At 42.6% G+C, this 13,562-nt stretch overlaps 2 protein-coding genes across 16 annotated transcripts in view; one reads left to right on the plus strand and one right to left on the minus strand.

Annotated features, from left to right (window-relative positions):
• bnc2 (basonuclin 2) overlaps positions 1-13,562 on the plus strand; it is a 161,436-nt gene that overhangs the window by 145,025 nt on the left and 2,849 nt on the right. For all 5 annotated transcript variants that reach the window (XM_037116991.1, XM_037117063.1, XM_037117147.1 and 2 more), the window contains one exon: positions 5,990-8,403. In XM_037116991.1, the coding sequence (XP_036972886.1) occupies positions 5,990-8,403 (2,414 nt within the window). The remainder of the gene's footprint in view (positions 1-5,989; positions 8,404-13,562) is intronic.
• The window catches only part of LOC119029961, a 157,550-nt gene that overhangs the window by 59,423 nt on the left and 84,565 nt on the right, over positions 1-13,562 (minus strand). The gene's annotated exons all lie outside the window — the stretch shown is intronic.

Here is a 13,562-nt window from a genome sequence, read left to right on the forward strand (position 1 = left end):
AGAGGTTAGGAGACCTTTGTTAAAATGACAGGTTTGTTTTCAAAAAAAGGTAATGAAAAAGGACAAGACAGTGAGAGACAGAAAATGGAAACTGTTTACTGAAAGCCACCTGGAACATGGGATGTGCCAGATTGTGACTCACCCGTCTGTGGTAAAGTCCTCTGTAATAACCCCCCTCGACCCTCCTCCCTACCCTCTCGGTCTGTAACTGCACTATAAATCTCACTCCAGTCGATTAGTGTGCCCTTAGCAACAACTAACACACAGTCATGAAATGTTAACCAATGCCATGAGTTAAATCAGGTTGAGAAGTGAAGGCAGGGAATCTCGCAGCCTGTCTGTTGATCAGTGTGTCTGGCCCGACGAAAAAAGGCCTGTGGCTTCTTTACTTTCACTTACACCAGAGCTCAGCAAGCTGTCCTCGCTGGCAGTATTGAGCATAATATTGACCAGAGCAATGCCCTTTGCATGATTAATTAAATGATAAAGATGGAATCAAACCTTAATGGAATGGTTCCAAGTTTATATCAGGAATATGACAATTTATTGAATCACCTATACTTCGGTGGCAGCTGTCTTTTAAAAGGGCTAAATCGGATTTAACACTGTTTTTAGCAAGTTTTTGTGTCTATGTAGTACATCCATACAAAAAAGATTGTATTTGCTATATTTATTAAGTGTAACTGCAGATTGTCACTTATTAAAACCAGACTACTTTCAGGAGGGGATCAAGAGTGTCTGGTGACTTACAAGATGACTCAAGGTTGTTCTTAGCAAAAGAGTATTCCAGACCGACAGTGTGGGAAAGTTTGGAATACGACTGCCAATTTGTTTGGCTGCTATTTGCTATTTTTCATTCAATATCTGATGTATTGAAAATACAGGTGTAAACCACACAGTAATAAAAAGCTACCACAGATTTCTGTTTTTGCTGTAAATATTTCAAAAAGGTTCGTGTCCTCTTTTGTAAAACACTTCCTGTAATAGGCACCCATAGGGTAACATAATTGTGACTGACAGGGATACTGTCTGTCATTGATGACATGTATTTAATGTAGCCTTGTACTTGTACTTCAGCAGACAGCCGATGTATAGTAGTTTGTCATCTTGCTATGAAGATACAAGCTAATGTTTCCGCAGTTTAGAAAACATCTAAGGCAGATACACGAGGTGATGTCAAAAGAGTAACAAATTCTTTTGATGTGCAACGCATAAGCGAGGATTTTACCATGATCAAAGAGTGCAAATTTCAACCTCTATGATTCTTACAAATGTCCTCCACCCACATCTGGACGTAGCAACTGATTTCCCCTTGGTCCATCACAGGGGAAGAAGCAGAGCTGGTTGTTCACACATGACCTCTGACCTGCCACTGGGGAGCCAATGGGGGAGCAGCCTGTGTCTTGGGAGCTCTTGCCCTCTGATGTGATGGCTCCAGGCAGTGGGCTTTGCGTGAACCCATCCCCCATGGCACCCCTCGCCACTAGATCCTCTGCATTATTCATGCAGCCTGAGATGGGGTCGGGAGAGAAACAGAATATGGAAAAGGAAGCACCAAGGTTCAAGACCTTCTCAGATCACAAGGAACTTCTGCTTAACCTCCCTTGAAGTGGCGAACACAGGGATAGAGCAGTTTTTTTAAGGAACTGGATCTGAAAGCAGGAATGGAGATCAATAGGGGTTCCCTTGAGGCTTGGTGGAGATCGCATTCACTGCAAGGTGATTGGTGAATCAATGTGGTTCCCATGGTTCACTTTGCCATTGTGAGAACTGATCCTCCGTATTGCAAGTGATACTGTCTTGTGATCGGTTGAGTTGCTCTTATGTTAATGTTGAACCAACGTGTCACCCTGCAGAGATTGTACATACAATATCATGCCAACTTATATGTAAACATCGAATGCAAATATTGGAGAAGCTATATGACAGGGTCAGAGATCTCCTATTTGATGTACTGTTTACAGATGCAGGTCAATGCGATGTATTTATAGCAACTATCCGCTTTATTCTGGTGAGTGCCTAGCATGGCATCTCCCTCCACTGCTTTCCAAATACACTCAGACAATAAGTATGATAGGTGATGATTAGTGAAAAGCATATACGTGTTAAGCTGTTAATCCCTAATGCACACCATGCAACCTGACAACACTACACACCCCAGCTCTTAATACAGCTCTGCACATAACCTACTAATTGCATAATTGCCTGATTTGTTTTAACTGACAGTGGTGCCCCGGCCCATGACAGGGCCATCATTTGCTCATCCTCATTGTCAGCAATTTGCGAGGTGGATACCCCACTACACACCCACTACACAACATCCAGCGCCACAGTATTAGTGACAGCCATGAATTAAGAATGCATTGCAGAGGCAGAGAGATGAATAAATACAGCCATTGCTAGGTTAATTCTGAGAGACATGGAGGCAGGCAGATAAAATAAACTAACAGCAGCAGGCTGTCCACCAGATAAAGTGGGTACTCCATCGTCTCTCTGCTGTAATTATTGGCTAATAGTCATTAACCTGGCAAACAGAGGTTTAGCTGTATTGTTTAAAGGACTCTGGGATGCATAATGACAGACTAATATGTCATAGCACTGGGGGAGATGGGGGAGGGGTGGATTAATGAGATTTTACTGGAGGGAGTGTACAAGAAGAGGTGGGGCACGCCTGGAAAATATAGGGGGAAGAGGGCCACATTAAGCTAATTGGAAGATGAGTGCCTACTTGTAAAAGTGCTTCTAATGGCATATTTGTTTCTCTCGCAGCATCACAAGGCTAATGCAGGGGAGTGGAGTTGTGAGACTTACTGTAGTAAGGACTACAGGGGCATGTGTTTGTCTGCAAATGTGTCAGCTCGTGCTTTAGATAGTCATAAGGATACAATGAATGCATGTTATTTCTCACCTTTGTTTATCACTTGTTGTGGGGGTTATCTGCATTTAATATTTCTGTCTCTTAAGTGATATACTGCAAAATATAGTTGTTATGAATGAGATACTGCAGTGGCTTATAAGAAACAGAAATGCATTGAAACACTTGGCACAGAAACCAGTAATGGTTTCCACATGGACTGAACTTTAATCAAGTTTGTCCCCTCACATCTTTCTCTAGATCAATTCACTCCATTTTTGTATTTGAGTTGACTCTGTGCACCAAGCTCGACCCCAGCCCAAAACGCTTGTTGACTGCCCTCCAAAACTCAATTGACCAGTGAACGACGAGTGCTTGGAAAAAGCCTCCTCTCAGACAGGGTCCAGTGCAAAGCAGAACTGCTGACCTGTTCTGACAGCTGGCTGGCCCTCACTAACATTAATGGGTTACAGTTTAGCCGGTGTCATTGTGTTTTGCCCTTTGTTTGAGTTTGAGTGGGGAAGTGAAACAGGGTTAGACAAGAATAGGATAAGAAAAAATAGCCAAACGATGTTTGATTCAGTCAGTGATTGACACAAGGCTGGATAAATGCATGTGGGTTTGGAGAGCAACTTCGGTCAAGTGATCTTGTTGATGTGTAAAAACTTGCAAAGCTTTCATTAGTTTTATTTGATCCTATTACTTGTAGCTGGAGACTAATCCTTGTAATTTTATCAATGGTGCTCTCATGAAAATGACCTCCTTTTTGAAGCTTGTGGATTTTAATTCAATCTCAATTTGACAGACAAACATCAAAGTGAGGCAGGAAACTGATATTAAGATGTCTTGAACTGGATGAATGTAATTAAATGTGGCCAATCATCTAAAAAATGCTAGTTCTTTCTACTACTGTTCAGTCCTTATGAAATACAGACATAAGAATAACACACTTTACAATGCATTTTATATTTTTCATGTTCGAATCAGCTAGAATTGTACAAATGGACGTCACAACTGAATCTTTTTTTTTTTTTGTCACTAGATATTATTAAAAGACTGATGCACTTCTTAGAAGTACAGTTTCTTAAGAAATGTGGTTGTGGAACTATTTAAAGATTCACTTTCTAATTTGCTTTCATTTTTTTGTTTCAATTAAATCAAATGGAAATACTAATGCCCAGATGGCCATGCAGTATGAAATAATAGTGCCCAGGCTAGAATTTAAAGTCATACCTCCAGGCAAAAACTCCAGAGCACACACAGAATGAAAGTGTAAAATGTTTTTTAATGTATATTTAACAACAAATACCCCAGTGACTATTGATGTTTCGTCTCAGAAGAATCTGTTTCTCCAGTATATCTGAGGGCATGATATGAAACCACTCGCACTTTTATTTTTCTCTGTTTTTCTGCTCTTCTTCCTCTGTGTCTCTCCCGTACTATCTCTCTTTCGCTGTCTCTCTTTAAACATTTATCTTCTGTTTTCTCCTTACAGGCCCTTTGTGCTTTGTGATGTTGGTTTTTACAGCTTTTTACTCGCCAGAGTTGCCATTTATCTTTTATAGATGCCAGCAGCTAGGAGCACATACGAAATGTTACCATTTCACTGTGACTAATTGTCATCGCTTGTGTTTCTCCCTTGATGTAACTTGTGCCTGGTCCCCCAGGAACCAGTGTGTGAAATGAAGTATTTACACTATGTCTCTCTGTCTCTCTGTATCTCTCTCTATCTATTTCTATCTCGTTCACGAAAGTGTTCATACTACACCATCTTATAAAACAAGAGCAGTGCCAGCAGTTACTGGATGAGGATAATTTTGTTGAGAGTTCTGTCATCAGTGCTATTAAGCTGGAAGAGATGTGGGTTCATATAAGAGGACAAGAGCACTGGGTCAGGCGGTCATTGCCTCAAACTCAGTATCTCAAACACAAAGTCAATTTTCAGGCTTTGCCAAAATTCTTTTACACAGAATCCTTTGCCATCTCGTGATGTTTTTAAATGTTCACATTTGCAAGTTTTCATTTTTTCTTTTTCAGCCATTAATGACACATTTCCAAAAGATGCCAGCCAAGTAAAGTTCTCTATTTGCAATAACGCCCAAGTCCCATTGGAGTACTTCTGTACTCTTAGAGTGGAAACTTTCTCAACATTCCCAAGCCTTCAAAAATACAGGAACTTGAACTGCTAAAGATTATTATAAACAATCTGTTGTTAATATTTATATAATAAAATGGATAGTGTCCCCAACAGCATTGTTGTTTATTACAGAGTACTTCACATTAATATTTAAGGTGGAACAAGTTTAGCATCTTTTAAAACCATACAAACATATTCATATTATTAATATTAACATAACACAGGAAATACATATATCCTTCACACCTCACTAACACAGAAGCATGATAAATATGCAGCCTGTAAAATAAAAGGAACACAAGCTCAATGGCACTGTCAAGGCACTTAAACACAACCTTAAATAAACATGAGGGTTTTTTTTTTCTTTTGACTGTCCAAAGCCATTCCCTGATACAGTGTAGCAGTTCCATCCTCCCTTGAGCATTTCACAGTCTTAGGGATGGAACACACTAAGAAAAATGCCCGCCAACCAAGGTGCGATTAATGGCTTACAATAATGATTCTATTATTTCTGTGAGACATTTTTCCCTTGCTCAGACAATATTGTAAATATCTCTAGGTACTGTTCATGTACAGAGGGAGTACCAGCAAGAGTTCAAATCTTTTACAAAGCTGTTTTTTTGTTGGTCTCACTCAATAGAAATTGCAGAGACCTGCTAATCGCCTCACCTCAGTGCTTTTATTTGTTTGCTTGAGACTCAATTAAACTCTTGCCTACCCTCATCACTATGTGATTAAAGATCACATTCGCAGGGCTGATTTATAGACAAAAATAAATGAGTGAAAAGTGGATGCCAAAGAGGGATAGTGGAGAGGGATGGTTCAACAAAGCTCTGTTAGTTACTTGTCGCTCCAGGAGCCTCTGAATTTCATGAGCAGAAAAGCTTGCCCTCACAAACTAACCCCTGCTCTATGTTCTCCTTTGACCACACTGATTATGCACAATCAATAACGGTTTGTATTTCTGTCTTCTCTTTTGTCTCTTCTGGGGCATGTAGGATGCTGCAGGCAAGGTGCTGGACCGCTGGACCATCATGTCCCGAGAAGAAGAGATCATCACCCTGCAGCAGTTCCTACGCTTTGGTGAGACCAAGTCCATTGTGGAGCTGATGGCCATTCAGGAGAAGGAAGGTCAGGCAGTTACAGTTCCCTCCTCCAAGACAGACTCCGGGATTAGGACATTCATTGAAAGCAACAACAGGACCCGCAGCCCAGGGCTCCTGACACATCTGGAGAACAGTAGCCCATCCAGCATTCACCATTTTGAGAATATTCCCAACAGCTTAGCCTTTCTCCTGCCCTTCCAGTACATCAACCCAGTGTCTGCCCCCATGCTAGGCTTGCCTCCCAATGGCCTGCCTATGGAACAGTCTGCTCTCCGGCTCCGGGAGCCCAGCCTGCCAAACCAAGGTGAACAAATGGACACCAGCGAGTCAGAAGTGTCCCTGTCACCATTTCGTACAGGCCAGAGCCCCAGTCGCGGAGCCCTGGGAGCCCTTAACAACAACATTGAACCTAAAACAGAACCCAACAACAGGGCATCACCCATCTCACCGACCCCTTCAACCCAGCAGGCGCAACAACAGCAGCAACAGCAGACACAGCTCCAGCAGCAACAGCAGGCAGGCCAACAGCAGTCCCAAAATCAATCTCAACAATCCAACAGCTTGAATGAACACCAGGTCCACCACCACTTCGTAAAGGATGAGCACTCTAAAACCATCAGTCATGCTTCCTTTAACTCCAAGATGCATCGCATGCGCCGCATGGGAGCCACCTCACGCAAGGGTCGTGTGTGCTGCAACTCTTGTGGCAAAACCTTTTATGACAAAGGTACACTTAAGATACATTATAATGCTGTACACTTGAAGATCAAACACCGTTGCACCATTGAAGGCTGCAATATGGTCTTCAGCTCACTACGCAGCCGCAACCGCCACAGTGCCAATCCCAATCCACGGTTGCACATGCCGATGCTGCGTAATAACCGTGACAAGGACCTCATTCGTGCCAATTCAGCGCCTGGTACACCTGTCATCTCAAGCACCAAGAATGGTGGCTTCACACTCACCAGCCCTGGAAGGCCGCCACTTGGCTTTACTACTCCACCTGTGGACCCTATGCTTCAGTCACCACTGCAAAGCCCACTGGTGTTCCCCACCCTGAAGTCAGTGCAGCCGGTCCAGCCAGTGCCCCCATTCTACCGTACACTACTGTCCCCTGCGGACCTCTGCAGTCCTCCAGTGTCACTGCCCACCAGCCCAATCCTGCCCACCACCACCAACAGCACCACCCTGATGGACCAACAGCAGCAGATGTTGGCTGCAGCTGTGGCTTCGAACAATAATGTTCATGTGTCAGAAGCAGGACCCATGTCCCATCGCTTACATACACATAGTGCCAATCACGACGTCACCACGGGAAACACAGACCCCACGCCCAAAAAGAAGCCTCGTAAATCTAGCATGCCAGTGAAGATTGAGAAGGAGGTAATTGATGTGGCAGATGAATACGACGACAAAGATGATGACGACGATGATGACCTCCACCATAATCACCACCATCACCAGTCATCTCTTCTTCACAACAGTATCAAAATGAATGGTAATTGTAACAGCAACAACAATGGTGGCAGTGGTACTGGGAACCACAGTGGTGGAAGTGGGCAGCAATCTCCTTCCCAAGATGAAATGAGCCCTGGCCTAGCTCTGAGAGGCATGATGAGACAGAGCGAAGACGAATGCCGGGAAGGGACTGGCAGTGACAGCAGATGTGGAAATGATCTTCAAGGCTCCGGCGATCTACGTTGTATGGACAGCTTCACCTCTGAGGACCAGGACCATGAGAGAGACTTTGAGAATGAATCTGAAACCTCTGATTCCAAGATGTTCTACCGTGATGAGCTGATAGATGTGGAGGAACAGCAAAAACACATGAGTGGTGGAAGGGGTCTGGACAAGGAACAGAATGATGAGGGTGGTGAGGAAGTTGATCTTAGAAAGGAAATGGAGGGCAAGGGTCATTCCTCACCCTCGCCTCATCAGCCCCCTATCAAGATCAAGGAAGAACTCAACGATCCTACTTACGACATGTTCTGCATGGGCCAGTATGGCCTCTATAATGGAGGCATGGCCGCGGCTGCAGCCGCTGCTGCAAGCATGGCTGCTCTTCATGAGAGCTTCATCTCTTCAATGGGCTACGGTGCCAGCCCACCCAAATTCCCTTCTTCTCAGTCACCAGAGGGAGACCCATGCTCAAGTCCTGACCCCAAGATCTGCTATGTGTGTAAGAAAAGCTTCAAGAGCTCCTATAGCATGAAACTGCACTACAAGAATGTGCACCTCAAAGAGATGCATGTGTGCACTGTGGCTGGCTGCAACGCTGCCTTCCCTTCCCGGAGGAGCAGAGACAGGTTAGTGCTACAGATTGGTCATACAATCATTTTATTTCAATGTAATTGCTACAGTTGCAGGTAGGTTCAATGGAAATGATTATGATCTATTAAGATTGAAGGAATTACACGACATAAATCTACAGAATATACAACTTTTTTGGAAAGATATAGCAGTTTTAAAAATATTAGGTTATCGCATTTTGTTTAAAGAGTTTTGCCTTTTCATTTCATGTTAATAAAACAAGATTTAGCTGCAGTATTCCATTAGTGTATGATATCTACCTGGATAGCTTTCACTTCACATCTGTCAGCTAATTCAACAGTGAATTGATTCAGGGACATCTGCTCCCTGTCAAGTCAAAGTTCAGTAGACTAGGGTGTCGGGATGCGAAATCCATGCGCACACATTCAAACAAGCACCAGGCCGTACACAACCCTGCAGCTGCAGTGTGTTGTTTACCTGCCCTCAGTACCTCACCTTGTCACATGGAGGTGAGGGTGCATATATTAACATTGACAGCGGTTTGTCAAACCACTGCATTTATTAGCGCATTAGGAGGTGAGGCCAGCCATACTCACCTGGGCTTGTTAGCACGTATCAGTCCCACACACTCACTTTGCAGAATATATATACTGTAGCAGCAGTGGCAGCAGATTGATGCCATAACACATGCTGGAGGTACATAAGATCACTTGTGCCCTGGGCTAGCACAGGCTCTCCTAAGGGATTTCAAACAACAATGTCTTGCATCATGGGAGTACTCTGAAGTTAAATTGGCCAGCATTCAATTGTATGTAAAGGTAGAATTTTCTCTTTCACTGTTAGGAGAGAAAGATAATCAAATAAATAACAGCTGAATGGAAATTCAAATTTTAGGCTTTAGTAATGCACAAAATAATATTCCCTTGCTAGTGTTCAACCTATTCAGTCACACAGCGGGGACATGTAAAATGGCCCTTGGCACAAACTATACATTCCCTCAATCTATATATATATATATATATATATATATATATATATATATATATATATATATATATATATATATATATATATATATATATATATATATATCTTGTACCATCCATGACAAGTGACACTTTTATTTAAATAAAGGGCACGTTGCAACATACTGCATGTATCCAATTGGCAAACAAATCTTCCCAGAGGGGGCTGTATATTTTTACTCAGTGTTTTGTCTCACCCACACACTGGCTCTGCCCCTCCTCATCTCTTCCTCCACCACTGCTACCTCTCTCCGCAGTAACTCACTGCTCCTTTCCAACCCCCAAGTCTTTTGTTACACTAGTTGTTTTGGTGGCATCTGTTCGTACAACAGTTTTTTCATTAGTAGCATGTAAATAGAGCAGGTGATTCTTGGACTCTATCTGACAAGATGTGGGAGGGGGACAACAAGTTAGCAGTAGTGAAAGTGCAGCCCAGCTGCGTACTTGACACAGCTGTGCCAACAAATGCAGCAAGATGACTAGCGCTAACTTTTACAATAGCATGCATGATGTTGTGTACTGACCAATGAGTTTATTTGCTCACCTCTATAGACAAAATTTTAGGAAAAGAGAAAGCCCGAGGCATGACCGGCCTGCAGCATAACATGTTCATGCACATGTATGCACACTCACTTGTGCACACGGGAACACAGATGCAGACACACAGGATATGTTCAAATAGATAACAGAGAAAATTATTTGTACACACTTTTATCTCTTTGTAATTAGTCTCATAATGATGTGAAACTGTTGTTGGATATCAACAATTACCTGCCTTATCTGAACTTTTAAATAGCAAGAGGAGAGCTCCACTGTGCACTAATAGGGAAATTCAACATGATAAAAGATTTCAGTAGTAGATAGGAATTATACCTAAGAGTTAAGTGACATTTGTAATCAGCAGATTTTTCTCAGATTTGTATTGGTGCCGAGTTAGATACTATGAATCAGACTGTTTTAATTTCTACAGCTGCTCCGCTTTTTTGTCACTCATCTAATTTTGATCCCTCATTCTGGAATCTGCTGTCATGATCCCACGATGGCTAATGGAAAACTAAATGAGGCAACAACAAAATATACGAATCAGAACAAAAGAGATTGAAAAGTTGTATTTTTCACAAATATGCAGCCAGGTGTTTAGTGTCAAAGCCAGGACTGAGTGGAGCGCCTTAGACAGGCGTAGAGGGATCAAAGATTCAACCGTAGAAAAGGTAACACCGCAACATGAACTCTTCCTATGCTCAGTGTCTTCCAGTGTCAGCTTGGATGTGTGAGTGTGTGATAGCTCGACGCCGTGATGAGAAAAACACCGGCACATAAATGCCATTCAAACATGTAAAGTGGCAGAACATATGGGAGATGGGGATAACTTTGTTGCGAGGAGGGACAATTGCTGCTGTGAACATAATGCGTCTTTGATACAGTATAGCTCTGGGTGGGTGAGACCTAAGCACACTATTGTTTCCATACTTTTTCTGTGGGGGGATAAATTCCTGATAGCATATGGGACTTATTACTCTACCGCTGGTTCAAACAGGGAACAAAACAACAGAAAGAAGGGCACTGCATAGCTAGAGGAATCCTGGGGCTTTGAGGCGAGTCAGTGCACGAGATGGGCTCTCATCAAATCTGTCCCTGGATAATCCTCTAATGACATAATGTATGTTTGAGTGTAATGGTGGCAATAAAATAGGAATATAATTTAGTTGTTTTCATAAAAGCATTTGCTCTGATTAGATTAAGAAACTGCAGATACCAAGATATTTGCAGAAAAATTATGATGAGAATGTTTGGAACAAGTAAATTAGATAATCCAGTCTTATTCCAAATTAGATGTTTTGCCGTCAGTGACTGGAGCAGCAATTATTTGGTTCACCTCAGACATAAAGGTTTGATAAAAATATCACCTAATAAAAAAATAACCACATTGAATAATAATAACAGGAAGGCAAACCAGTGGTTATTTGTTTTTGTTTTTACAGCTGAATAATATATGCTAGAGCAGCGTTTTAATATGGCGCCCTGCCTGGCATCCTCTTCTCGAAACCTCCCAAACAGCTGTTGACATCCATCAATAGGGAGGTACCTCGGCATATCTGATTAGTCCATTGACCGAGTGAAAAGCCAAAGGCACATAAACACACCATCAGACACCAGCATCAAAAGCTCCCGTATCAAAGTGAAGAAGCAAACGGAGGAGAGGTCATTTGATCTACAGAGAAAAACAACCAAGAGCCAATGACATTGTCAGAAAATGTGCAGCCACGGAAAAAAGTATCACTGGTGTTTGTTCAGTTTGGCTCCCTGCCCTATTTATAAGACCGTAGGACTTTATACACACAAACATTAGTACACATGAAAACTGCACATGCACACACTCAGGAATCCAGGAAGGGATAATTTAATGTGCCCTTGAGCAAGCATGTAATGTGTGTGTTTTTGAGTGTAAAACAGATACCAACGCTAAGAGTGTGTGTATGTGTGGTTTTACAGCGGGGTGTTTTCTCCCAGCCTCCCAGCCGCCTGCTGCACGGAGGTAAATGATTGCATATTTATTGGGGGGAGCGAGCAGCGTCGGCAGAAGTGTTGAAGAAGCTGCATGATTAACTGCTGGAAAGACGCGCGTACCAGTAATCATCACCATTATTGGCCTCGTTAATCATATTTTTTAAACCGTTGACAAGACTCGCCATACTTATCTTATTTTTATCAGTGTACCGTGCTTCTCTTTTTTATTTTCAACCTTCACTCAAACATTTTAACCTGCTCCTATGTCGCTACGGCAAAGTATAGTAGGTGTCCTCCCTCTTCCACATTCCCATGGTGCAGCGGTGCGCAGCCCGTGGTCCCTGCACGGGCCACTGCAAACGGAGAGAGTGAAGGTTAATTATGTTGGAGAGTCTCTTTCCTCCCTTCTCCTTCCTCTCTCCGTCTTCCTCGCTTTCCCTCGGTCCCCTCACGGCATGTGGGCCCAGCTCCGCTGCTTCACAATCAGCTCTCTGTTTGTCTCTTATAAACAAAGGGCATGCTGCTTATAGAGAGAATATATTAGCAAAAGCCACTCACCCCTGTTGAAAATATCCGCTGATTAAAACACAGAAACTTGTAGTATTAGTTCCCCTTTGGTTTATCGTTGGCAGTTTTCTTGTGATGAATTTTGCAGAGTATGAGGGAAATTATTTTTTTATTCTTAGATAAACCAAAGCAAGCACACTTCAAGACTTCTGCAAGACTTCAATACAATTGTAGTTGGAAAAAAACAAGAAATGTTGTACATAGAGATGTTTTCACGCTACATTTGATGTCTATGAACTCACTTACTTCAGGGATCCTCAGATCTTTGTTGTTGAAACAATGCAAAGTAGATATAACGGTGACAAAGAGTGATAAATGCTACAAACACTCTTGTCCTCCCACTTACACCCAAAGCCTCATAATACACCCCGAATGACAGGCAAGACAAAGAACCACTCATGTCAGTTTAATACCACTCAGCCTTCCATCTCATTTACACATTATGAGTCATTTAGACAACAAACACACCCGTATACATGCACACACGCACACAAACACACACACACACACACCGACACAGAAACAAGGGCAAGGGCCATCAGATGAACCTAAAGATGATTAACGCCGTATGGGACAGGCACACTCTCGCTCTGCCTCCTCTGCACAGTCAAAAATGGGCTCTCTAGAGGCCTCCCCCATCTTTTGGGCAAAGATGAGACTGTCAAATTGGTTTGCCAGCCACATTACTGGCCAACAGGGAGGCAGAGATGGTGGAAGGAGGGGTTGTGGGGGGTGTTGGGGGGGACGCACACTAAGGAGTTGGGTTTGGGGGTGGAAAGATAGAGCGTACTGATGTGGAGTGATGGAGGTGGAGGGATGGAGAGGAGTGGGAAATGGGGCAGAAAGTCTAAATTTGATAAATGAAGGGATAAGTGCATTATGCCCACTGTGTGTAGATCCAGCTGACTTATTTTGATTATTTATGGCAGGGAGGCGATGCCAACACAAGAGTTAAATAATAATATTTATGCAAATGATCCTAAACTGGGCTCTTTTTCTCCTCTTTAGCTCTTCAGATTAAATCATTTCCAAATGATTAGAAATGAAATGTCATGAAGTGACTTTTTTCTTCCCTTTTGTTTCCATTTTACATA

The sequence above is a fragment of the Acanthopagrus latus genome, chromosome 1, assembly GCF_904848185.1.
Source record: "Acanthopagrus latus isolate v.2019 chromosome 1, fAcaLat1.1, whole genome shotgun sequence".
NCBI lineage: Eukaryota > Metazoa > Chordata > Actinopteri > Spariformes > Sparidae > Acanthopagrus > Acanthopagrus latus.